The sequence below is a fragment of the Lichenostomus cassidix genome, chromosome 5, assembly GCF_008360975.1.
Source record: "Lichenostomus cassidix isolate B80296 chromosome 5, HeHo_3.0, whole genome shotgun sequence".
NCBI classification, from domain to species: Eukaryota; Metazoa; Chordata; class Aves; order Passeriformes; family Meliphagidae; genus Lichenostomus; species Lichenostomus cassidix.
In genome coordinates, this window is record NC_139486.1 from 56,976,352 (window position 1) to 56,999,858 (window position 23,507).

Genomic DNA, 23,507 nt, shown 5'->3' on the forward strand with positions numbered 1-23,507 from the left:
CCAGTAATTCACACTGGGATAAATAGCTGAAGGAAAGTTGGAAGCATCTCAGATTTTAATATTGTCATGAGAAGCAAAGGTTTGAAATATGCATCCACTGGGATATGTGATTGTCAGAGTGCAGGTTTCCCTAAATGCTTCTTTAGGATTGCCTGATTAATACCATACATCATATTTCCCCAATAATTTTGACACTGGCTGCACTGATCTCCAGGTCCTGGAGCTGCTCAGCCCACAGACCTACGGATCCGCAGGCAGCACTCCTCAGACAGTGTCTCCAGCATTAACAGTGCCACCAGCCACTCCAGCGTGGGCAGCAACATCGAGAGTGACTCCAAGAAAAAGAAGAGGAAGAACTGGGTGAGTGTGTTTGAGCAGACTGTTGAGGTTTATGTGGAATTGTCAGGATATGCACGGTGAAATCTGCCCAGCTGCTCCTTCCTGCCTGGTGCAGCAGGTGAGCACAAGGACTGTGCACTGCTTAAATCCTGGGTAAACTCTCCTGTGAAGGCTGCATTGAGCTGTAAGTGTTGACTCTGCATAGGATTGGATTTTAGCTTGACAGCCAAAAGGCCAGTCTTAAACTGGAAACAGCTGTCAAAGATCAGTTCTGGCTAAAGGAGTGTCCTTAAGGAAAACGTGCCATGGTGTCGTTAAAGTAAAACAAATGCACAAAAGAAGGTAATTCTTGCCTCTTCTTTTGGCCTCATAGGGCTTTCTTGTGAGTGAACGTATTAAACACATGGAGTTCTAAGGATAATATTAAAAAAATTCCTATCTTTTAAAAATTTTTCATGATGGACATCTCTTTTGGAAGGTTTTGCAATACTTACCTGTCATTTCCCATTTTTCCTTCTTTGCTCATCATGTACTATGTACAAGGTACCCTGTACTGGAGGAAAGGTACTTTATCTTCAACTCCATTTTCAATTAGACCATAAGTGCCTTAGTGACCTAGTCTGACTGTAGTTTGGACTGAAGTCCCTAGATCCTTTATTGTAGCCAGTAAAGCAATCCACCCCTTTCTTCCCACTGAATTTAAGTCTCCCTGGATCTTTTGGGTGTACAAATAAATCTGTAGAGATGCAAAATGTGGTTAGAGCTGGTAAAAGCTTCATTTGTATTTGCACAAAATCCTCTCAGAAGTGTTGATAAGACTCCTGAACTGTAAAAAATAAGTTCTTGGTTTTATTTCTCTCTTATCCCAGTGGTTTTATTTTGGTATCTTGTGGTATTGCCAGCTGCTTCACAACAGAAGCATTTCCACTCTCCCCCTTAAATAATTGGGTGAATGGAAATAACATTTCTCCAAATCCATCTTGTGCTGGATTATACATTAGTTATAGATAAAGTAGATTGCTGTAACTTTTAAATTTTTAGTGACTCTTAGTTTGTGACACAAAACTTTTGAGGTTAGGTTAAGACAAACAGTTTTTAAATTCTTGTTTAGCTTCTATTCTTTGTTAATGTAATCTAGTGGATATGGTCCTACATCAGCCTGTATTTCTTATTCATCAGATAACTATTTTTAAAGAAGATTAAGGGAACATTTCCTTATTATAAAGATAAATAAATTAAGTTTTCATGAAGTAGAAGAAACAGGGAAGTATTTTTATGTTGCTATTAAAAATGAGTATGTCATTGCTGTGAAATGAAGATTGGAAATTAAAACACTACTGAGAAATGTATGTGAGTTGAATCTGATTCACACATTCTTTATTCCACCAGTGCTGAGGCAGTTCTCAGCCAGGATCTTTGTGTTCTATGTAGAAGCAATGCAGCTGTCCATGCAGAGCTGAAACACCAGATTTTCAACATTTCTCATTGTAGGAGTCTTTGCCTTGTTTAAAAACAGCTTTCAGCTCATATTAAGCCAGCATGTGTGCAATATGTAATTTGCAATGGCATTAAAAGGTGTTTATAGAGTATCCTGAGTGGGAAAGGAACCATGAGGATCATCAAGTCCAAACCTTGATTTCCACAGGGGTTTAGCTTTTAGAGCTACCTAAAAGTGAAACCCTATATCTAAGAACATTGTCCAAATGCTTCTTGAGGGCTAACTGTTGAATTGTAACTTTGGGATAACATCAGTTTAATTACATGAATATTAATTCTTAGTTGCAGGTAGGTAGAGAAGTTGCAGTCTTTTCACAGGGTGAAATACCTGTTCTTGCAAGGAAAAATACATTATTAACTTGGCTCCTAGCCAAAGCACTCTGTCTGAGCTAAGGAGAAAATGTAATTTAAATAGTTAAGAGCATTGGGGTCTGGTGATGCAAAAAATGGCTGTATGTGGTTTGAAACACCTGGTTCTGGAAAATACAGGGTTCCAGTTTTAAAGTAACTGTTGGTCTTTGTTAATCATTGGTCATGTTTGTCTTAGAAATCCAAAACTTCCCTTATCAGTGGCTTTATCTGTTAAAACATGTCTTTTTTCCTTCCCCCACTTCCTTTTGCTTGCACTTCTTCCGGCAGGTCAATGAGGTAAGGAAGAGCTACTTTAAACTCGGAGGTACCAAGCTAACCCCCCATTGACACCACTAACCCTCCCAGCATCATTAACCTGGGCTGGGCCCTGGGCCAGCACAGCTGCAAGTTGGCACCACCCCGCTGCAAAGGCTTGCTGCGCTGAGCAGAGTTTGCTGTCAAATAGTTCTTAAAAAATTAGGAAGCATTCATAGCCACTCCTATTGACCTTATTAATCTGATAAAATAGTTAAGGAGAAGAAGCTTTTTGTATTTTTCACCTGTCTTACTGTATGTATGTGAGTATGGCTGTAGCATTTTGGAGTATTTGCATGTTAGGGGTTTTTATTTTGTGTCTTCTTTTGCCTGGTTTCACTTTCAATGATGTACCTGCTGCTGTGGTCTTGTTTTTTCCAGTTACGCAGCTCCTTCAAGCAAGCTTTTGGGAAAAAGAAATCTCCCAAGTCAGCATCTTCTCATTCAGACATTGAGGAGATGACTGACTCTTCCTTGCCTTCCTCACCAAAGCTTCCCCACCACACCACCACTGTTTCAACACCACTGCTGAGAGCTTCCCATTCCAATTCCCTGTAAGTCATTTTTTCTTAATTTTTAGACAGAAAATGGCTTGGAAGGCATCTTGCTGCATTGGTAGAGGAAAGGCAGAGGGCAGAAATGCTGAATTTATGTATTCAGAGAGTTTATTAAAGATATGTGAGCTGACTCCCAACTCAGTACCTTTACATTAGTGTCCAGGAAGCCAAAAATCATTGCGTCAGTACTGAAGTGTAAATATTTCATTGGGTTGCTCTCTCAGCAGAATGTACTGAGTATCAAGAATATTTATAACCAGAGTGACCTTGAGGTACCAACCTCATTGGATCTCTTGCTGTTAATTAAACAAACCAGGGCAAATCTGAGATTTTGTTTCTCTTGTCTAAACACAGCACATACTGTACTAATCTGCCATGATACATTCCCAGTAATGTTGGCAAATTCAGATAAAGGTAAGGAAATCAGACCACGTGGTTTAGTGATACAGATGAACTCATCTAACAGCTTGTGCCTGGTGAGGGGAGATGATCCACCCCTCTTTCCTTCTGCAGCTCCCCAGCCACCTGTGCCTGGTCCTTTCCTTGGCCACCTGTGAAATCAAGTCAAACCATTCCCCTGCCACCCTGTTTTTAGTGTGAGCTCACATTTTAGAATGTGCATGGAAAACTTAGTAAAAGAGCTTGTATGTTCATTCCATCAGTAGCTTTGTCACTTGAGCATTTTAAATAAATGAACACATGAAGTTGTAGCAGGCAGTATTGTGAAACCTGTAATTAGCAGACAGCCTCTGACCTTGCAGAGGTCATGAAGAGCTCACAGCCTGATTTCAGAACAAATGCATTGGAGTAGTTCCTCTCCACTTGTTTTCACATGAAGAGGTGAAAACAATAGCAGTAGTTTCCTGCTGTATAACAGTGCTGAAATGTCGGTAGCAGAAGATAATCCCCCATGATTTTTGTTCCAAAGCTGCTTCTGTCTCTTGAGCCTAACTCAGTGTATTTCTGGTGACTACAGCAAATTCTGCTTCAGAACTCTCAGGCCAGAAAATTGTCAAATGATGATCCCATCTGTCATCAGCCAAAATGCTGTGTGGGTTCATCTCACCTTGCCATGGAAGCCAAAGGGATAAATGTGAGAAAAGAGTAAATATGTGAACTGAGGGAAGGACAGAGCACAAGTAAAACTTGTGTGTTTTGGCTTATTGGCTTTTTGGTGGGGAAAATATCTCTCACTATAACCTGATTTGGGGAGAGACATGTTAGGTGAAATCTCTTAAATCATGCAGCTGTGTAGCTGATCTTTGCATAGATACAGTTATGTATGTGCTGAAATGTTGTTACTCACTCAGAAACTTTTTTTTTGTGGGTGGAGGGAAGAAAAATGCCACCAAAAGTTTTTTAAGCGTGAGTTCTTTAAAGCGAGCAGGAATTTATTATGCTTGAATAGGTGTAGAGTTCCAAAGCCCTCCAGAGCAGTTCAGGGAAATCCAGCTGTGCACACCTGGTGAGCTTTAAATCTGTCTGTGAACTCATCAATCTCCAACCAACTGCTGTTAACTGCCGGCACCCCCTTAATTTATTTAGATTTTGGCTTTAGAAGTTTTCCTTTATGGCAACTACCATGAAAAAAATGAAGACTACCCAATAGTAGGTGATTTGCATAATTCTGTTTCAGATGCTGATTAAAGAAAAAACAACCCTCAGACATATTTGTTTCATTACTCTCTGACATTTCCATGACCTGTTCAATATCCAATTCACGATATCACTAATTCAATAAGCCAAAACCATCACCTGCTTCAAGCAGAATGAAAAGGGCTTCATTCCCCTTCTCCTGGTAAACCCTGGGGAAGCACCATGAGAAAAGGAATGAGTGCCTTGTTTTCTCCTGCCCTGCAGTATTTCTGAGTGCACTGACAGCGAGGCTGAGACGGTGATGCAGCTGAGGAACGAGCTGAGGGACAAGGAGATGAAGCTGACGGACATCCGGCTGGAAGCTCTCAGCTCTGCCCACCAGCTGGACCAGCTGCGGGAGGCCATGAACAGGATGCAGGTGAGCAGCAGCATCCCTGCTGGTGTGGGAAACACTGGCCAGGCACCCCCACTGTAAAGAGAGTTTTTGGATGCTTGCTGAAGGCTTTGTGTCAGTGTTAAACCTTCAGTAAAAGTGAGTTGAGCACCTGAATTTGCTACCCTCAACTGCAGCTGTTTCAGTCTCAAGATAGCGACATCGTTCTGTTGACTATCAAAATATTTCCAAACTCTCTGCCTTAATGTAGTTGCATTTCAGTGTTAGTGAATTCCCACATATTTAAGTGCTTTAGGATACTTTGAAAAGTTTTGCAGAAAGGACATTGTAATAATTAAAATCCTTAATTAAAACCTCACCAAAACTGCATTTCTGCTAAGCTACCATTCATTCTTAAATTACTTCTGTTGCTATCTTTTCATCACGCTTTCACTGCGCCTTCTGACATCTGACTTGTCTTTTCAAGAGCGAGATCGAAAAGTTAAAAGCAGAGAACGACCGGCTGAAATCCGAAAACCACGGCAGCTGCAGCAGGGCTCAGTCTCAGGTTTCCATCTCCTCCTCTCCCAGACACTCCGTGGGTCTCTCTCAACACAGCCTGAACCTCACAGAGTCAACCAGTCTCGGTGAGTTTAATGAGGAGGGTGGTGGGGCAGGTTTGATCCTGCACTTGGAAGGCTCGGGTCGGTTAGCCACGGAAAAATGAAAGCGGGAGGATTGTTAACAGCTGAGGTGTGGAAATATGTCACGAGCTGGCACAAAGCCTGCTTTTAAATATTGTCAGAGGGCTGCTACACCCTCAGTCAGAGATGTCCAATTATGACCTCAGCTCTGAAAAGTCATGTTTCAAGCCATTTAATGGTGCACGTTTGCCAGGGGATATATCATAGGAAGGAAAATACAGAGTAACTGGCTAATAATTCTCAATGACCTTCACTTTTTTAAGTGTAGGGAAGTCAGTCAGCCTGGTTCTTGTGTTTTACCTCGGGGCATGTGAAGCCCAGACGTGTTGTGTTTGACTGCAATAAACCAGAATAGCATCCATTGTTATTGAGCCCCAGCTGTGAAGCTGTTGATGTTTTTTGTTCCCAGACATGCTGTTGGATGACACTGGAGATGGCTCTGCCCGGAAAGAAGGAGGAAGGCATGTCAAGATAGTTGTCAGCTTCCAGGAGGAGATGAAGTGGAAGGAGGTGAGTTGTGTTTCGAAGAGTTTTCTCAGGAAAATAGTTCATTGGTGTGTTAATAGTGATGGAGAAGGTGCTCAGCTACCTGCAGCTTCCTTGGAGCTGCTGAGAGGTACCAAAATGCCAGGAGCACCAATGCTGTGGAAGAACTTCACAAATCCAGACTGGGAGATCTGTGCCTTATCTTTCCCCTTCAAATTGTCCTCTCTGGAACAAGTGTCCTGTTTAGAATGATATCTTTCAAATGTTTTCCACCCACAAGTAATTGAAAGAAACCTAAATACCCAAATAAATTGCAAATATTGGGAAATTGCAGCCCATCTCATGTGTGTGAAATACTACATGCATGGATGTCCCACACCATCTTTTGCCAAGCAATCTCACAGTTTTGAGTACCTGTAAAAGTGTGTAAGAAATAAGTTCATGTCTTTCCGGGGGGCAGGCAAAAATCTGAATGATCAGAAATAAAATGCACTCAGCAGATCTTTCCATTAAATACAAATATTGCCTTAATTATTGCAACCTGGGATGAACAAATTACAGTAAAACTGCTGGTAGTTCTATTGGACATCACTGTGCTGAGAGAGAGTTAAGTTACCATGTGGAAATGGTTATTTACATTTCAGTAACACTTCAGGTCTTACGATAGAAATTAATTTTTCTTCTGTTAATGTTTCACAGTGAGTGCAGCTACAGAAAAATAGAAAAATTGTATTTGTTCTGATTTTTTAAATCTGGTTGCAAAATGTAAAATGCTGTGATCTCTCAAACATAATATATATATAAACTCTCTTCCTCTATTACTACTTTTACATATCACTGTGTATAACAAATACATATATATATATATTTAGATTTCTATGCCCACAGCAGAAAGTAAATAGGATAAACCTTGCAAATGTAACATCCTTGATTGTGAAGTCTTGGAATAATTTAACTTGACATCTACTTCTCTGTCTGGAATATTCTTGTCTTTCTATCTTTTTGCTAAGCTGTAATCTTCTCAGGGGTTTTTGAATTGTTCGTGGATTGATTAATAAATACCTTTTAACTTAACATCACTGCCACCAAAGTATCCTTCAGATTTGTGACTCCAGCACCATAGAAAGCGTTTAGTGTATGAAAAGGATCCCATATAGCATTCAGAATTCACCCCAATTTTCTACCCAAATAGAGTAGAAAAGATGCCCCATGATGTAAAAATAAAAGGGGAGGGGGCAGGGAAGGCAGCATTTCAATTCCATTAACCACACTTGTCTGACAGAGACATCTCTGTGCCTTTAGGATTCCAGGCCTCGCTCCTTCCTCATCGGCTGCATTGGGGTCAGCGGGAAGACCAAGTGGGACGTTCTGGATGGGGTTGTGAGACGTCTCTTTAAGGTCAGCGGGTGCAAACTGCTGTGAGCTCCAGCTCTCCTGGGGCTGGATGGCACCGAGCTGTGTTTAACTGTGTGTTCAGTGCTGTCACAGCACAGACCAAGCCCCCAGGGCTGCCTGACCTGCCCTGTCCCCTTTCCCCCCAGGAGTACATCATCCACGTGGATCCCGTGAGCCAGCTGGGGCTGAACTCCGACAGCGTCCTGGGCTACAGCATCGGGGAGATCAAGCGCACCAACAGCGCCGAGACCCCTGAGCTGCTGCCCTGTGGCTACCTGGTGGGAGAGAACAACACCATCTCAGTCACCATCAAAGGTAATTGCACCTCAGCTGTCTGCTGGACTTGTCACTGCTGATGCTTGGATCAGAGCTTGCCGTGTCGAGAAATTCGGAGGAGTGGAAACTTTTTATTGTGCTGCTCTTTCCTGTCCCTGCCTTTCATTTACTGCCTTCTGTTTTCATTTGGTAAAGACAGCAAAGTCTGTGATTTCAGCAAGTCTTCAACCTGTCACAGTGGGAATAATTACACACTCCATAGATCTTGAGCTGATGCCTGGAGTGGTCCTGGAGAAGACCTCACTCCACAAGGGATGCAGTGGAGTTGTTTGAGCAGCAAAGTACATTCCAAATGAGTCAAGCCTCATATTGCATTGCCTCTTTGTCACAGCTATAGTTGTTATTTCCATCATGCAGACTAAAAAAACCCTAAATCTTGACTTATTTGCTTGATTGGTCTCATTGAAGAGTCCTTCCTTAAGTACCAGGAATGAGGGAGCCCAAATTTTATGAAAAGCCTTAAAATCTGGATTTTTGAAAATGTATGGTTTTCAGAATTCCCATCAATTTCATTCTGTAATACTGATAAAAATTTAATGTTTATTCTTCTCATGTGGTTTCTCATGTGGTTTCTCAGGGAAGCACTGTTTTAATGAAAACTATACCATGAGACTAAGTCTAGGGATAAAACCCTCAAGTGCTGCATTTTGAACATATATCAGTTTGCTCAAAGTTAGACCAGTGAAAGCTGCAGACAGATGGTATTTGAGAGCAGTGCCAAACATACTTCAGACCAACAATGAAATTTGACTGAAAGCAGATTTTTGAATATTGGTGTAAAAACCAAGTTACCTTGGGTAGCAAATCAGTGGGCAGGAAGACAAAATAAACTGTGAAATACCTCAATTTACTGAGGCTTGACACGAACTCATGATATTCTACTTACATAAAATGCATTGTCCAGTCATAAATCCTAATTGAAATATTGCATAAGGTCTAGCTGTGGCTGTAAAGCTGCAATTGGAGTTTTTATATAACTTGCATTGGCTTGACTTGTGCCTTGAAGGTTCATGAGTGATAACAGTTTTCAATAAAATAGAAATGTATTTAATCAATTTGTGGAAAATCACTTACATATACCTTTGAGTCATAAAGCTGCCTATATAAATATTTAATATTCCAAGTAACCACTGAGGTGCAAACATTTCACTGGGTGATCTGCCAACTTCCCTTCCTGCTGTTTATTTTGAAGCACTGTGTGTTTTCCCTGAGCCAATTCTGCCTAAAGTGACTGCTGACATGGCATAAATGCTTATCAGTAGGAGTTTTCTGTTGGAGGAGATAACTATCAGCATACAGAGAAGGAGTTTAATTACAAGCATTTGGGAAAGCAGGGGGAGTTGATGATAGCTGGGTTCAGGTTATTTTTTTCCTCTAGTGATCCAAAAGTAAACAGGTACAGTGTGGGTGAAATGCTGTAAAAGGGGTGGTTTGTGGGGTTTTAATGCTGGAAAGTGTGGCCTGGAATCATTTAGGAAGGGGGAGCTTCCAAAGGATGCAGCTGAAGGCTTAGAAGGGCTGAGGGAGGATCCAGGCTGAGCGCACGGATCACTCCTGCCCTTGCTTTTCCAGCTTTCCGTGCACCTCTCTCCACCATAAGGGATCTCAGGGTGGGGAAGGGGTTTAGCTCTGGAGTGCCAGCAGCCTGATCAGGTGCATTTGGGGGCAGAGTGGCCCTGCAGTGACCCAGGGCTGTTTTCCTGCCGCAGGGATGTGCGAGAGCAGCCTGGACGCGCTGGTGTTCGAGTCGCTGATCCCCAAGCCCATCCTGCAGCGCTACGTCTCCCTGCTGATGGAGCACAGGAGGATCATCCTGTCTGGCCCCAGTGGCACTGGCAAAACCTACCTGGCCAACCGCCTGTCGGAGTTCATGGTGCTCAGGGAGGGCAGGGAGCTGGCCGAGGGCATCATCGCCACCTTCAACGTGGACCATAAATCCAGCAAGGTGAGGCACAGAGGCCATCCTGGCACAGCCCCAGCCCAGCCTGCCACGTGGCCAAAATGAGACACTCCTTTCTTAAGCCATCCTTTGGGACTTTGTTTTCCCACGCTATCACACAGCGTTGTGTTGATCATGAAGGAAATATTATTTAAGGTTTTCAGATTCACCTGATTGCAGGCTTCCAGGTGTGTATTTAAACACCTAAAGGTGGTGTGATTTTCAAGTGTTTAGGAGCATGAGAATTGCCCAGGAAGTTAAACACCTGCATAAAATTCCCAGAGACTTGAGCAATGCCTGTTGCATGTGGGCACTTTTCCCAAAACCCTGAAATGCATCTCCAGGCTGTCAGGAGCTTCTGCAGCTGCGAGTATCAGCAGCTGTAATCGTGTGCTGGCTTTGGAGGGGCTGTTTGCAGACATTCCTGGGCAGGTAAGGCGTGGCTCTGCTTTTTTATGTGCTGCTGGTTTTGCTCAACACACTTCCAGTGATCGCCTAGATTAAAGAACAGGAGGGGAAGGAAAAAAAAAAGCTGTATATTTGATGGCTTTAGGCATGTTTTCCTCCGGAGGAAAGGGATGGTTGAAACTGTGGCCACTGGTATGATTTCAGACATGTCTTTAAAGCTGCTGAGAGCATTTCAACCACTCAGCAGCAGCCCCAAAGGCTCATCCTTCTTTCACAGCATTACTGAGGGTGCCCAAATATGGCCTCTGATGAGGCCACTGTGTTGCAGATTAATTTTGTCATCTGTCTTTTGATGGAAACACAGTTGCAAGATGATGTAACAAATCTAGCTAGGATGCAGAGTTTGGTTTGGTTTGGTATGGGGGGAGTTGAACAAATTCCTGAAAAGAAACAAAATTATATTTCAGACCTCTTAGGTCTGACATTGATGAACAAGAAAACCAAATTAAATTGCAAAATATTGTCCCTCTTTAAGTCCTTCTCTCACACAGGATTTCTGATGCAGTCTCTTGAGTCTTCAGCATAACCTACAAAAGAGAAAGAAAACCATATCTTGTGTTTTCTCATGGAAAATTTGTAACATGTCAGGGTCCTTTGCTTTTTTTACCAAGCTTTTTGTTACCAAGCTTATCTATCATAATTGGGTTGTTAAGGAATGTGAAGAAAATAATTTTTTTTTTTTTCTTCTTCATATCTGCTTTGCAGGAGCTCCGCCAGTACCTGTCCAACCTGGCAGACCAGTGTAACAGTGAAAATAATGCTGTGGACATGCCTCTTGTCATCATTTTGGATAATTTGCACCATGTCAGCTCCCTGGGAGAGATCTTTAATGGACTCCTAAACTGCAAGTACCACAAATGGTAAAGAAATAATATCAGAACACATTGCAAACGTTAATCCTGCGCTCAGCACTGCTGCTGCTGCAAAATCTAGTCACAAAACCAAAGTTTACAGTAATTTGGTAATGTGGAGGAAGATGACCATGTTGTCCATATTGTGGACAGTGCTTCAGAGGGATCTTTTTCCTTCGTAAAAGGATCCATTTTTCTGAAATAAATAATCAAAAAGTAGTAGAGGGTTTGAGTAATTTGAATTTGCTTCATGATGTAGATCTTTAGTAGTAAAAACCCATTTGTAGTGAAAGGTCCTGTTTTGGGATTTCTGGTTTGCTTTCAGAATTTTTTATTCTCAGAAGTCAGAATCTCAGTAGAGAATTTGGTTATAAGTAACTACAAAACTTTCTTTGACAAAAGAGTGAATAACCTTTTTTAAACATTGAGATTTTACTTAAAACTTGTTTTTGAAAATTTACAAGTGTGATTTGCTTGATTTTTTTTTTTTTCCTAACAGTCCCTATATTATTGGCACAATGAACCAAGCCACCTCCTCCACACCTAACCTTCAACTTCACCACAATTTCAGGTACTGTTTATTCATGTTTCTCATTTATGTTTGTGGGCTGGCAAAGGTGTAATGGCCACTGAGTCATCTGAAATTGCTCTTATCAGCTGAAATGGCAAACTGAGAGAGAAATACCATTCTCTCCTGGCTGCTGCCCTGACATGTGCAGCTTGGTTATGGTGCTGTCATTAAAGGAACTGGGTTCATAAAACTTCTACTTTACAGGGGATTGTTAAGATATTTGATCTTCTACCAGATTTGCACTAAGACAATGTTTAGGCAAAGCAGATTAATGAGAAATGAGCTGAAACAATGCACAATAAAAATTGGTTCATGTAGGAAAATAACCAAAGTAACTTTTGCTGAAAAACATGTATGACTGCAATAACCCATTTTGATCCTCATAATCTGGAACTAAGAAGAGAAATGTAGTCAAGAATAATTCAACTCAGTAGCATGGAAGAGAAACAATGTCCATTTGTGCTGTTGTGCCATAGATGGGTGCTATGTGCAAACCACACTGAGCCAGTCAAAGGCTTTCTCGGCCGTTTCTTGAGAAGAAAACTGATTGAAACTGAGATCAGTGGCAGGATGAGGAATGCAGAGCTGGTTAAGATTATTGATTGGATTCCCAAGGTCTGGCAACATCTGAACAAGTTCTTGGAGGCTCACAGCTCCTCTGATGTTACTATTGGTAAGTGCTCTGTCCAGGCATATGTAAATATGTGTATTTTATTTCCTTGTATATCAGGTGTATCTTTGTACACTTCCTTGTGCTGTGTCATGTAAAAAAAAAAGGTTTCTTTAAAACCCTGCTTTTACATGTTGCAGATTCCTATTTTTGATGCTCATCATGATTGTGATTTGAGTGTAATATCTGAATTTCCCTCTCCAGGTCCACGGCTCTTCCTCTCCTGTCCGATAGATGTAGATGGTTCTAGAGTTTGGTTCACTGACTTGTGGAACTACTCCATCATTCCATATCTTCTGGAGGCAGTTAGAGAAGGGCTACAGGTGAGCAGGCAAAAGGGGAAAATCATAGGTCTAGAATGGCATCTGTTTGAAAGGTAACAAAACTCAGTGGTGGTAACATTTTCTGTAGATACAACTTTGCACACTGAATATCTGCATGTCTATGAAAATGTAACCAGAATTGTCAATAATTTCAGGCAGAATTAGTCTCTTCAAGCACTTTTGAAATAGGGATTAGATGCCAAACTGCTGATGTTTTCAGTGGGGGGACTTAGACATGCAAGTACCTTCCATGACTGTGTTCCAGAAGCACACCTTAAAATTATCCTGAGCATCAGAAAAATACCTTTGTGGTCATTAACTTTGTTATGCAGGATTTTCCTTTGGAAATCAAATCTTTCAGCAGAGGAACAAAGCTATGTGTGGAGAGAACAAATGCCTGAGTGACAGGATCAATATCAGTGACATTTTGATTACTTCTCAGTATGCAGGATAAGTTTTTTAGTAGACTCCTTCATAATTCTTTCAGAGGATGAAGTGAAATCATCATTCATTGCCTGTGCTTAGTAACTGATTCACACTCTGGCAATTTGGAATGGTTTTAAGCATTGCCACACAATTGTTGGTGTCTGTATGACTGTGAAGCTTGTTAGAAGCCAGGAGGAGGGTTCAGCAGAATTGCTATGGTCTTGCCTTACAAGTAGGGAAAAAAAAGCTTTCTGATTCATCAGTTCTCTGTTCACAGAATAAGCATCTAATTCAAGCTATGGTTTTGAACTAAGCTTTTACTAATGGCTTCTTACAAGTCTATGAAATATATTAATTCTTCAAGTTTTGGTTAAAATTTGGGCAAACTGCCACTGCCACTTGAAATTTGAAGTCAGTACTTGGAGACCTCATTTTCTTTGGGACAGCTGTGGAAGACTCTTAGATATGAGGAAATGATAGGTCCTGGAGTACAAAACACACTCAGGAACCAGGAAAAAAGCTGGAAATGGAGCAGGAGAACCATTTTACATAAAACTTCTTATAAAGGAAGGTAATGGGAGCCAGTAATCTTTCCAGCCTGAAACAAGAGAAAGCAGAGCAGGTGACTTTGTTTCCTCTTGGAATGGAGAAAACTGATACTCCCAGGAATGCATGGGCTCCTTGTACTGGGTTTTGAGCTCTCATATCACCGATCAGTACGTGTGGAAAGCGTTGAAAAATTAGTAATGGAAATACAGAGAGAGAGCAGTTGATAAAACTGTCCTTTTGCTTGCTTGTTTTGCCCAATATCCCCATTTTCCCTTAGGTTATTTGAATGGCTTGTGTTCCAGGTGTAAGGACTTCAGTTTCTCACTTGGTGCTTTCGATTCTTTATCCACTTCAGTCCCATTAATTCACCTCTGTTTAAATAATTTCTCTTTTGTTTAGTTGATGGCTGAGAAGATACACTTTAGTACTTGGAGAGCAGCCAGAGTGGTACTAATGAACAAGCTAAGACTAGAACTGTGGGTTTAGTCTGGGGCTATTTTCTGTTCCCCACACCCTCAAAGATTCCTCAGAGAACACATCCTCTTTCCTGAAATTGCCTGCCAGAAAGGAAAGGTGGACTGCAAATTTCACTCTGATCTCTGTGGATCTGCACTGAGCTATTTTCGTATTTCTGTTTCTCATTTAGAGAATTATTTGGGGTCAAATACAAATGAGCCAAATGGATCCTTACAATAATTGCTCCCATGGGAGCTGACTTGTTTTGTTCTTCAAAACAGGGATGTGAAAATTAGAAGGTTGTATTAAACCCAAGTTCTTCCTGCTTGGTGTGTCAGTACAGGCAGCAAAAAACACCAGCAAAAAGAGGACCCAAAGTCCCTGTGGCTTCCTGCCACTGTCACTCATACTCCAGTGATTTTTCTTTCATGCTTTGTGGAGCAACCCTGTTCCATCCTTGTCCCGTGAATTGCTGCCTGGAAAATGTGCCAGTGGGAGGGCTGGACAGATCTGGTGGCCATGGAAGAGGATAGTGAGTCATTTAGCTCTCCTGAGCTAGGATCCACTCAGACTTTTGAGGCAGAAAAGATGTGAAAAATACAAAATCCTTGCCACCTCCCAAATGACACGTATCATCATAAATTGGAGAACAAGATTTAAATCAGAAATGTGGGTTGCCACATCTTGAAGCCATTCTGCTGGGAATATAATACAGTAATAAGAACAGTTTGGGCTGTGGGAGAGGCTGTGTTTCAGATTGCCTAGCACCATCTGCTGGTGCCTCTGCTCCCTCCTGCTTCACAGCGCACCGTGTGTTGGCATTCAGAGCCATTTCATACTTCATACATGCAAAATCTAAACCCACCAAAAACATACCCAGGAGAAACAGCACTGAGGAAAGTCAGATAATCTTAGATCCATCAGAAACCTGGTGACTTCCTTTGCTAGACCATTGCTTTGCTCCCTTGTGCAGGGGGATAAAGGAAGGGGACAATTCTCTGAATTCAAGTGACAAAATGTCAGAGACAAACTCTAGTTGCTGAGGGATGTTGATGGTGAAATTTGTAAGGTGGAAATAAACACTTTAAAGCCACTTGAAGTTGTATTTGTGCTTTTGGAAGTCATGAGGTATTAAAATGTGCTGCCTAGCTAAGGCAAATGGAATATAACAGGGAGAATATGTTGGGATTCAGTAACACAGTCTGTTCAGTACAGAAAAACGTTTTTGAAACAGAGCTTGCTTACTTAGGAACCTGACCACAGACAAATGCTGCTGGTTGAACACGAAAAATATCGGACTTGAAAACTTTATGCTTTGACATCCATCATTACTGCCTGATGACAGATCTCCCATTTCCTACTCCACATTCCATGGCTGGTAGTTTGTAAGGCAGCTGCCAGTGCAATCCAGATGTCAGCACTGATGGCTTCTTTTGTGTGCTGACGTTGCTTAAGTTGACTTTATTAGGTGATGTTATTTTCAGGTGTTTCTCCCCTCAGCTCAGAGAAGGTGATGGGCTGCTTCCAGTCAGTGCCATGACAAATGGCTTTGTGTGCCATCAGGGTGAGGAAAACCTCACATTCAGCCCTGCTTGTAAAGAGTTTTCTGCAGCCCAAGAGCCATGGGCATGTTTGTTTCAGTCAGGTAGGCACTGAAGGAGGGGGTTGGAATGTTTGACACAGTTTGTTCTTTCCCAGCTGTACGGGAGGAGAGCGCCCTGGGAGGATCCTGCCAAGTGGGTGATGGACACCTACCCCTGGGCAGCCACCCCCCAGCACCACGAGTGGCCTCCCCTGCTGCAGCTGAGGCCCGAGGACGTGGGCTTTGATGGCTACTCCGTGTCCCGGGAAGGCTCCACCAGCAAGCAGGTTCCAGTGAGTGATGCTGAAGGAGATCCTCTGGTGAGCTCTCATTTCTGCAGCAGCAGAACCCTTTCGTTTCCCTTGTTTCTAGGGATTAGAAATGGGAATTGGTCTACAGCTGTGGACCAATCCCTCCAGTCTTCCAACTTTCTCCTTTACTGGGAAGGCCTGTGTTTTATCAGTAACTTTTAGGCTGCTGTGATTTACAGTTAATACATCTATTCTGAGTCTCAGTATTACTGACTCCGCTTGTTTCTCCCCTTCCTTGCCCACTGGCAAAGCGAATGCTGCAGTAGCTGTCATGTGGAGTTAATGTTGTTCCTGCCTCAGAATCCAACTGACCACGAGCTTCCTTGCCTCTGCAGATGAACATGCTGATGAGGCTGCAGGAGGCAGCCAACTACTCGAGTCCCCAGAGCTACGACAGCGACTCCAACAGCAACAGCCACCACGATGACATCCTGGATTCCTCTCTGGAGTCGACATTGTGATCTTCCTCGGACACAGAGAGGTTGTTCCCACTTGGCAAGAGCCCTGATCACAGACTCACGAGAAGAACACATTCCTGGGCTGGGATCTCAGTATTAGAGCTGCAAGAACAAGACACTTGGAGCAATCTTGAACCTGGGTGCAGGCAACCCAAGCGACCTTTGTATTGTTTTTCTTTTGACGATGATGAGAACTGCACTATTCCTTTGTTTCCTTCTTTTTAGTTGCTGTAAGCTCTCATGCCTAAGATCCTGAAGATGTTCAAAATAATCATCATTACTAAGTCGAAGGGACCTGGGGGGGACAACTTCACAGCTATGAAGCAAACAGCTTTGTGCCATGTACTGTCTGGAAAGAGAGGGGAGAGGGAATATTTGCCTATGCTGCTTCTGACCAAACACAAAATTTACGTGAGGGCTGGACTTCTACCAATCAGCTTTGTGGATTAAACTCAGCTTCTTATAGTTCTGGTGCTATAACAATATCGCTTGCCTTGGTAATAATACTCAGTAAAGGCAAAGCTGCAAAACAGGGAAGTTTGAAGAAATATTTAAAAAAGAGAAAAGAAAAAAAAAAAAAAACCAGAAACAAAAAGCGCTGCTCTCCTTGCCAGTCTGAGACCTTGGCTTTCTTTCATTGTGTGTTTATAAAGATTATATATATAAATAGGAATATATAAAAATATATATACAGTCTGAACAAATCAGGTTTTTTTCAAACACTGTGTAACAATCAATCCTGCTACAAGTGAAAGATCAGGTAGCCCTTTGCTAGTCAGGGCCCAATTCTCTTCCCACTTCCATCCACACGGCCAGCTGGGCTGACTCCTGTGGTGTTTACACCCCACTAACCCACCCAGAGGAGAGGGGGCTTCCCTCCTCCACGGGAGTCAGTGGAAGGGCTGTGCCCCATGGAGTCCTGCAGCTCCACAGGACCCTGGGCAGGCCACAGGCATGGTGAGCTCTGTGCACAGAGGTGAGCTACACCCCTGCAAAGGGATAAATCACATTTTGTTTTTACTTCTCGCCATGAAATGTTAACAGCTGTTTTCTAAAAACTTTGGGTTTTGTTCAGAGGTTTCATTCCAATCAGCACAACCGTAAGGGGGTTAATTAAAATTCAGCTCTGTGACAGTCCCAGTGCTACTCTGGTGACAACGCTTACTTCCACGACTTTTCTTTTTAATTGCAAATAATAATAATAATAAAAATACTAGTATTTTAGCAGTATTCGGGTCTGGAAAAAAGGACAAAAGAAAAGGTGCTGAGTACTGTGTGTTTTGAGCTAGGCTGTGCCACGCCCAGAGCTGTGGCAGGGCTGTGAACCTGGCTTGGTTTCTCCTCCTCTGAACGCACACACCACTCGGGCAGCGCTAGGCTTGTGCTCCTGCTGGGGAACAACACCACCACCTCCCAAAGAGCTGCACTTTCCTGGTGACACACCACCCCAGCAGCAGCTGGACCTCACCAACACCTCACTCCTCAGCAGGGATCCCTGCCAGCCTTCCCAGCTCTCCTTTGGTGCTGACTTCTAAAAGCGATGCCTTATTTTGTACTAATTGTGTTTGATTAAATTAGTGCTGTATATTACGGGATTTTATTTAAAGAAACAGGGCTAAAGTCATCTCTTGAGATATCATAAGTTGCTGTGAATATTGTTTGTACGAGATACTAGAATTTGTTTAAATGTGACAAAAAAAAAAAAGAAGGAGGGGAATGAGATAACTTTTCAGGTTCATATCAATCCGCAGCTAATAAATCACTGAAGAGCTGTTTTATCCATGCAGGAGGGACAAAAAAAGCTTTTCAACTCTAATAAGTTACAGGAATATGCTGGTTTTTCAATGTACAGAAAGAAGTCTTATTATAAACACTTTTTTAAGAGCTTGTGGGTTTAAAGGAACATAACAGACAAGTTCATGCTTCTGTGGCTCAGCTTGAGAGGATCGTTTTATTATACCTCATGACTTTCTGTAACATAACTGTACTTTGTCTTACTAAGCTGGTCTTGAATCTGCTCCTGTTACAACTTTTAAGTGCTGATGACTTTTTTTTTTTTTAAAGAAAAATATTGTAAAAGGAAAAAATTAAATATTTTAATGATGGGGGGGAAGAGCTTGGTGTTGTTACTGTTTTAACCTTATGAACTCTTATTTCATTATTTCACTGAATGGAATAACAAAGGTTACTCAGCCAATTTTCCTAATCCAGTTCTTGGTACTGTAAAAAAAATGGGTTAGATCTGTATGGAATCAAATCCATAACATGCTGATGATGAGTTTGAGAGAAGTTAATTTTTCCAGTAGTCTTGACAATTCTGCTTCCCAGCACTGACTTTACCTGCTACTACTGTGAATTTTGGTACCTAATCCCCCAACTGAATCCATGCAGATAGAGCATGTGCCTGTAAAAAGAAATCCAGTTGCAGGGCTAGGGCTTTAAATGGACTTGATATCCTAGAAAATGTCTCAGTTGACCTTTAACTGAGTGCTAAAAGACATGTTTAAAGTAGTGTTTTATTTGTGGGGAAAGGGGTAAATTTTTTTTTTTCCTCATGTTAAATCCTGTGCTTAAGCTCAGGAAGAAATTTCTATTACCTGTTCTTTTTTATTGACACTAGCTTGGCTTAAAGTGAGAGAGGCAATTTTTGAATAGGCTAGTCATTCTGAGCATCACAATATTCTGTGTCTTTTCTGAAACTTCGGGAAGCAGGGTTACCTGTTGTGCACACGTCTTAGTTTTAATCAAGACTTTTCATAGATTAAGTCTTTCTTTAAGTGACTTCCTTCTCATTTAAGGCTTTTTCAAAACACCTCCTTTTTTTTGGGGTTTTTTTTGCCTTTTTCTTCCTCCTTACGAAGTTGGCTTGTTTAAAACAATATCAACAAGAAATGCAAGATTCTATGCAACATTCGTGTTGAGTTAATAAATTGAGAGAATAAACCATTTTCTTTCCTTCAGAACTGCCAAGAATGATACAGGCCATAAATGAGATGTGGTTTATTTGGGGAAGGGGGAGGGAGGGGGTTGGTTAGCCTTTTTGTACATTTTGGAAGAAGCAAACTGATATTTCATTGTTGATGCTTAACTTCGATATTATGTGTATGAAATCTTGTCTAAATGTGGCAATTTTTCTTTCAAGAAAAAAAATAATATACAAAAACAAAGCAAAAAAATCTTTGTCGATATTAAATGGAAGGTTGCTGTTTTGATCTAGTCGTTTCCAGTGGAACAGTTTATGAAATATGTTCTATAAGATGTACATTTTTTCATTGTAACATAGAAATGTAAATATTTGATTAAAAGTGCTGCATTTTGATGAATTTTTTCTAGCCATTTTTAAAGAGAAAACTAGGAATTGAGTATTTTGTGTACGTTTATGATGTTTTCCATTTGCTCCTCTCCCTATTTAATTTTCAGTTCTCATTTAGGATTGGAATTTGTGAATGGTCTGTTTGAGATCATGCCTCCCCATTCTCACTCTCCCCATTTCTACCCCTTCCCCACCCTGTGTCATGGAGAATAAAGCTGATGATTGTACCAGTCTTAAATTATTCATGATTCAATAAAATTGATGCTTATTTATTCAGATTTGTGGCTTTCCAGAACTTTTTATCCTTTCTGAATCACCATTCTCTAATTTTCCATTTGACAGTCATGGGGTTTATACCTTTGGTTTTGTTGGCTTCTTGTAAAGTACTTACTTCATTTCTTGTAAGGTAATTAATCCAAACACCTCTGCACTTGAAGGCTAAGGGATTTTTTTTTTTGTCCTGGAGACTTAGTCTTTTTATTTCTGGGTTTTTTGACGGTTTCTTGTAATTATCTTGTCCACTACTCACTCATTTGAACTGTTAATGTTGGTAGGACAGATTAATGTATAAAAAACCTCAAAGAAAAGGTTTTGAAAGAGAGGAAGTTCTGCTGAAAACTGATGATGTGCATTCAAGTTAGTTCAATCTAAAAATACTCTTATTAATGACACAGCAGTGTGGATGGTGGCTCAGAGCTGATCTGCAATGTGGGCTTTGTGTGTCCACAGTTTGCCAGAGGTAGGATTGCTTTGGATATGCTCAGTGATGTTTTTCTGTGTTCTGCAAATTTCCTTTGATTTACAGAGCTGCATGTTCTAGATTTGGTCCTGGGAAAGGTTTCAGCCTTTATCTTGGACAATATTTGAATCTGTACTAGGCTGGCACCAAAATATTTATTATCTCTCAGGAATTCTTGCTTTCCTTTTTTGGCTGCCCTGTCTCTTTCCCACATTATTCTTGTTCTCTGCTCTATGTACAGTCTTGTATGTCTTGTACACTTATCTTGACTTTTTTTCCCTTTACCTCATCTTCTCTTTAACCTTTGTTTTCCTATTTTTCTGTTTCCAACATCCTACTTCATTTTATGTCCTTCCTGGATCCATCTCATCATTTCTCAGCACCATAGGATCAGTGCTGACTTCCTTTCTGCAATGGACAAGGGAAATTCTCTGGAATAATTTTATGAGCTCTGTCTGCAGCCTGTGACATGTATTTTTACACCCTTCTCGTTCCACTGACCTTTTCCACTGATATCTTGGAGTACCAGGGAGGAAATACCTCCTGATACCCTGCAGGTTCCCTCCCTCTCTTCTGCACTTTGTCCATTTTGCTGCTTCACTGATGCCCAGGATTCTGACACTGATCTCTGTGGTAGATGTGATAGCCAAGAGTTATTTTTGGTGTCTGGTTTTTAATGTGGACATTTAGTCTGGAGGTTTGAGGGTTAGAGCAGAGCACAGCAGCTGAGCACCACTTTCCTCTTTGCCCCTGGCAGTGGGACAGTGTTAGCAAATCCTTCCCCATCATCACCTTCATTGGTTTAGCCACACAAAGAAATCCACATTCCTCTCTCCCTCCTCAATCATGGAATGGTTTGGGTTGGAAGGGACCTTCAGAGGCTATCTAGTCCAACCCCTGCAATGAGCTGGGGCATTTTCAGGAAGAGCAGGCTGCTCAGACACAGGTATTTCCCATTTGCTCCATTGCTGGGGACTCAGGGATGTTACAAGGGGTGGAGATTGCACTCTGGCTGTGGGAAAAAGCCCTCCAGTGAGAGCTGGAATACCCAGCCATGGGTGGGGTGAGGATGTGTGTGGATGCTGCCCCACTCGGGGCTCTCAGCATCTGGCGGGACAGGAGATTGTCTGTACTGTTCCCATCGTGCAGTGTCAGCTCGAATAAACACCGTTTTCTCCCTCGCCGGGTCTGAGTGCCTTTTTGGTGGGCTGGTGAGGAGGCAGCACCACCCAGAGCACAGCAGGGTTAGCGCACAGAGGAACAACCTCATCAGCTCAGGTCTGCGTGATTCCGTGATCCTCATCCACAGCAGCATTTCTGGCAGTGGTGCTGCACAATTCTCAGCTTCACACTCTGCACCAGACCATCCCACTCAGCCCCAAATCAGCCCTGACTGCTAAATAATCTATATCTGCATAAGTCATGCACAAGGATCCTGGAAAGCCCTGAGGAATGCTTCCTGCTGCAGATGCTGAGCAGGAGCAGCACATTGCTGGCTGGATTTACTGCTCACAGCCTGACAATATCTACTTTACTGCATAACTATCCGTGGTGGCCTTGGACACACTGGTAATAACACTGTGAAGTTTAAGATCCTGCTGAGCACACTGAAGACAACTAAACTGAACTTAGGAGAGATAGGAGATGTAGGATAATCCCACCCTAATCAGTGTCCAGTTCTGGACCCCAAATGCTGCCCAGTTCCTAATGCTGTGTCCAGTTCTGGACCCCAAAATTAAAAAGTAGCATGGACAGGCTGGAAAGGATCCAAAACAGGGCCATGAAGATGATCAAAGCCCTGGAGAACCTGCCTTGTGAAGGTCTTTTCTTGAAGAAAACTTGTGGAGGGCCTCATTGCAGGACTTCAGTCCTTAAAGGGCAGCTTTGAAGGAGATGGATGCTCTCTTTTCACAAGGAGCTGTGTGGAGAAGACAAGGAGCAATGGGCACAAGTTGCACCAGGAGAGGTTTTATCTCGTTACCACAGAGGGATTTATTACAGAAAGAAAATCATTCTGTGGAACAATTTCTTCAGGGATGTGGCAGAGACCCCATATGTGGAGGTTTTTCAAAATATGGTTGATCTAGTTCTCACCTAGATCCCCTTTCCCACAAAAGGCTGGACCAGAGGATCTCTCCAGATGTCCTTCAGCCTGTGCTGTTACATGATTTTATAAAGTATTTTAGTCTTTTGCTGATTACGTGGTGAGGAAAACCAGGTAAAAGAGCACACCTCTTATTCCTGACACTTATTCCTGACCAGTAAAGGGATTCCTGGGAGATTGTGCTCTGCTGGGCCTCCCTGGTGTTCAATCCCTGCCATGTGGGTTGGGAAAGTGATGCTAATGTGCTTTTTGGATCTCTCATCACCCTCAGCCCACACTGCTTCAGGAAACTTTGCATGTGTTCTATTTCTTTAAAGTTATTGTAATGTTCAAACTCTCCTGGATAACAGGTGTTCTTCAAAATAGGTTTTTATATTTTATTATTTTATTTTATTTTATTTTTTATTCAACCTGTTCCCAGTAAAAGGCTGTGCAGGAGTCTTCTCTGCCTAGCTGGGGCTGGATGAAAACACTTCCAGCTCCCCCTCTTGTGCAGCACAGACTCCCCAGGAAAATTTATTTTCTTTCCTCCCTCTGCCCAGAAGCCACTCTCCCACACTGGCAGGCACAGATGTTGAACCAGCTGGTTTCTTGAGGGATAAAATAGTCGAGAATTTGCTGCCCTGAGCTCACAGTCACCAAAGTTAAATCCCTCTCTCTGCCTTACCTATTCCCCAGTCTCAGAGATTTCCCTCCTGGCTCTGGGAAGGAGAGTACAAGGGAAGGGTTGGAGAAGGAGATCCCTTTCCTTGCAGCCCCAGATGCAGTCTGGCAGCTGTTGGTAAATAAAAATGAGCT

General features: G+C 42.1%; 1 protein-coding gene across 3 annotated transcripts in view; it reads left to right on the top strand.

Moving 5' to 3' along the window:
- The window catches only part of NAV2 (neuron navigator 2), a 194,214-nt gene extending 174,070 nt beyond the window's left edge, over window positions 1–20,144 (top strand). For all 3 annotated transcript variants that reach the window (XM_085063238.1, XM_085063239.1, XM_085063241.1), the window contains 14 exons: window positions 215–360; window positions 2,884–3,056; window positions 4,920–5,073; window positions 5,516–5,675; window positions 6,142–6,242; window positions 7,521–7,616; window positions 7,760–7,928; window positions 9,659–9,894; window positions 11,062–11,216; window positions 11,707–11,778; window positions 12,255–12,451; window positions 12,653–12,771; window positions 15,901–16,104; window positions 16,431–20,144. In XM_085063238.1, the coding sequence (XP_084919364.1) occupies window positions 215–360; window positions 2,884–3,056; window positions 4,920–5,073; window positions 5,516–5,675; window positions 6,142–6,242; window positions 7,521–7,616; window positions 7,760–7,928; window positions 9,659–9,894; window positions 11,062–11,216; window positions 11,707–11,778; window positions 12,255–12,451; window positions 12,653–12,771; window positions 15,901–16,104; window positions 16,431–16,556 (2,108 nt within the window). In that variant the 3' untranslated portion in view covers window positions 16,557–20,144. The remainder of the gene's footprint in view (window positions 1–214; window positions 361–2,883; window positions 3,057–4,919; window positions 5,074–5,515; window positions 5,676–6,141; window positions 6,243–7,520; window positions 7,617–7,759; window positions 7,929–9,658; window positions 9,895–11,061; window positions 11,217–11,706; window positions 11,779–12,254; window positions 12,452–12,652; window positions 12,772–15,900; window positions 16,105–16,430) is intronic.
- Window positions 20,145–23,507: the final 3,363 nt, after the last annotated feature.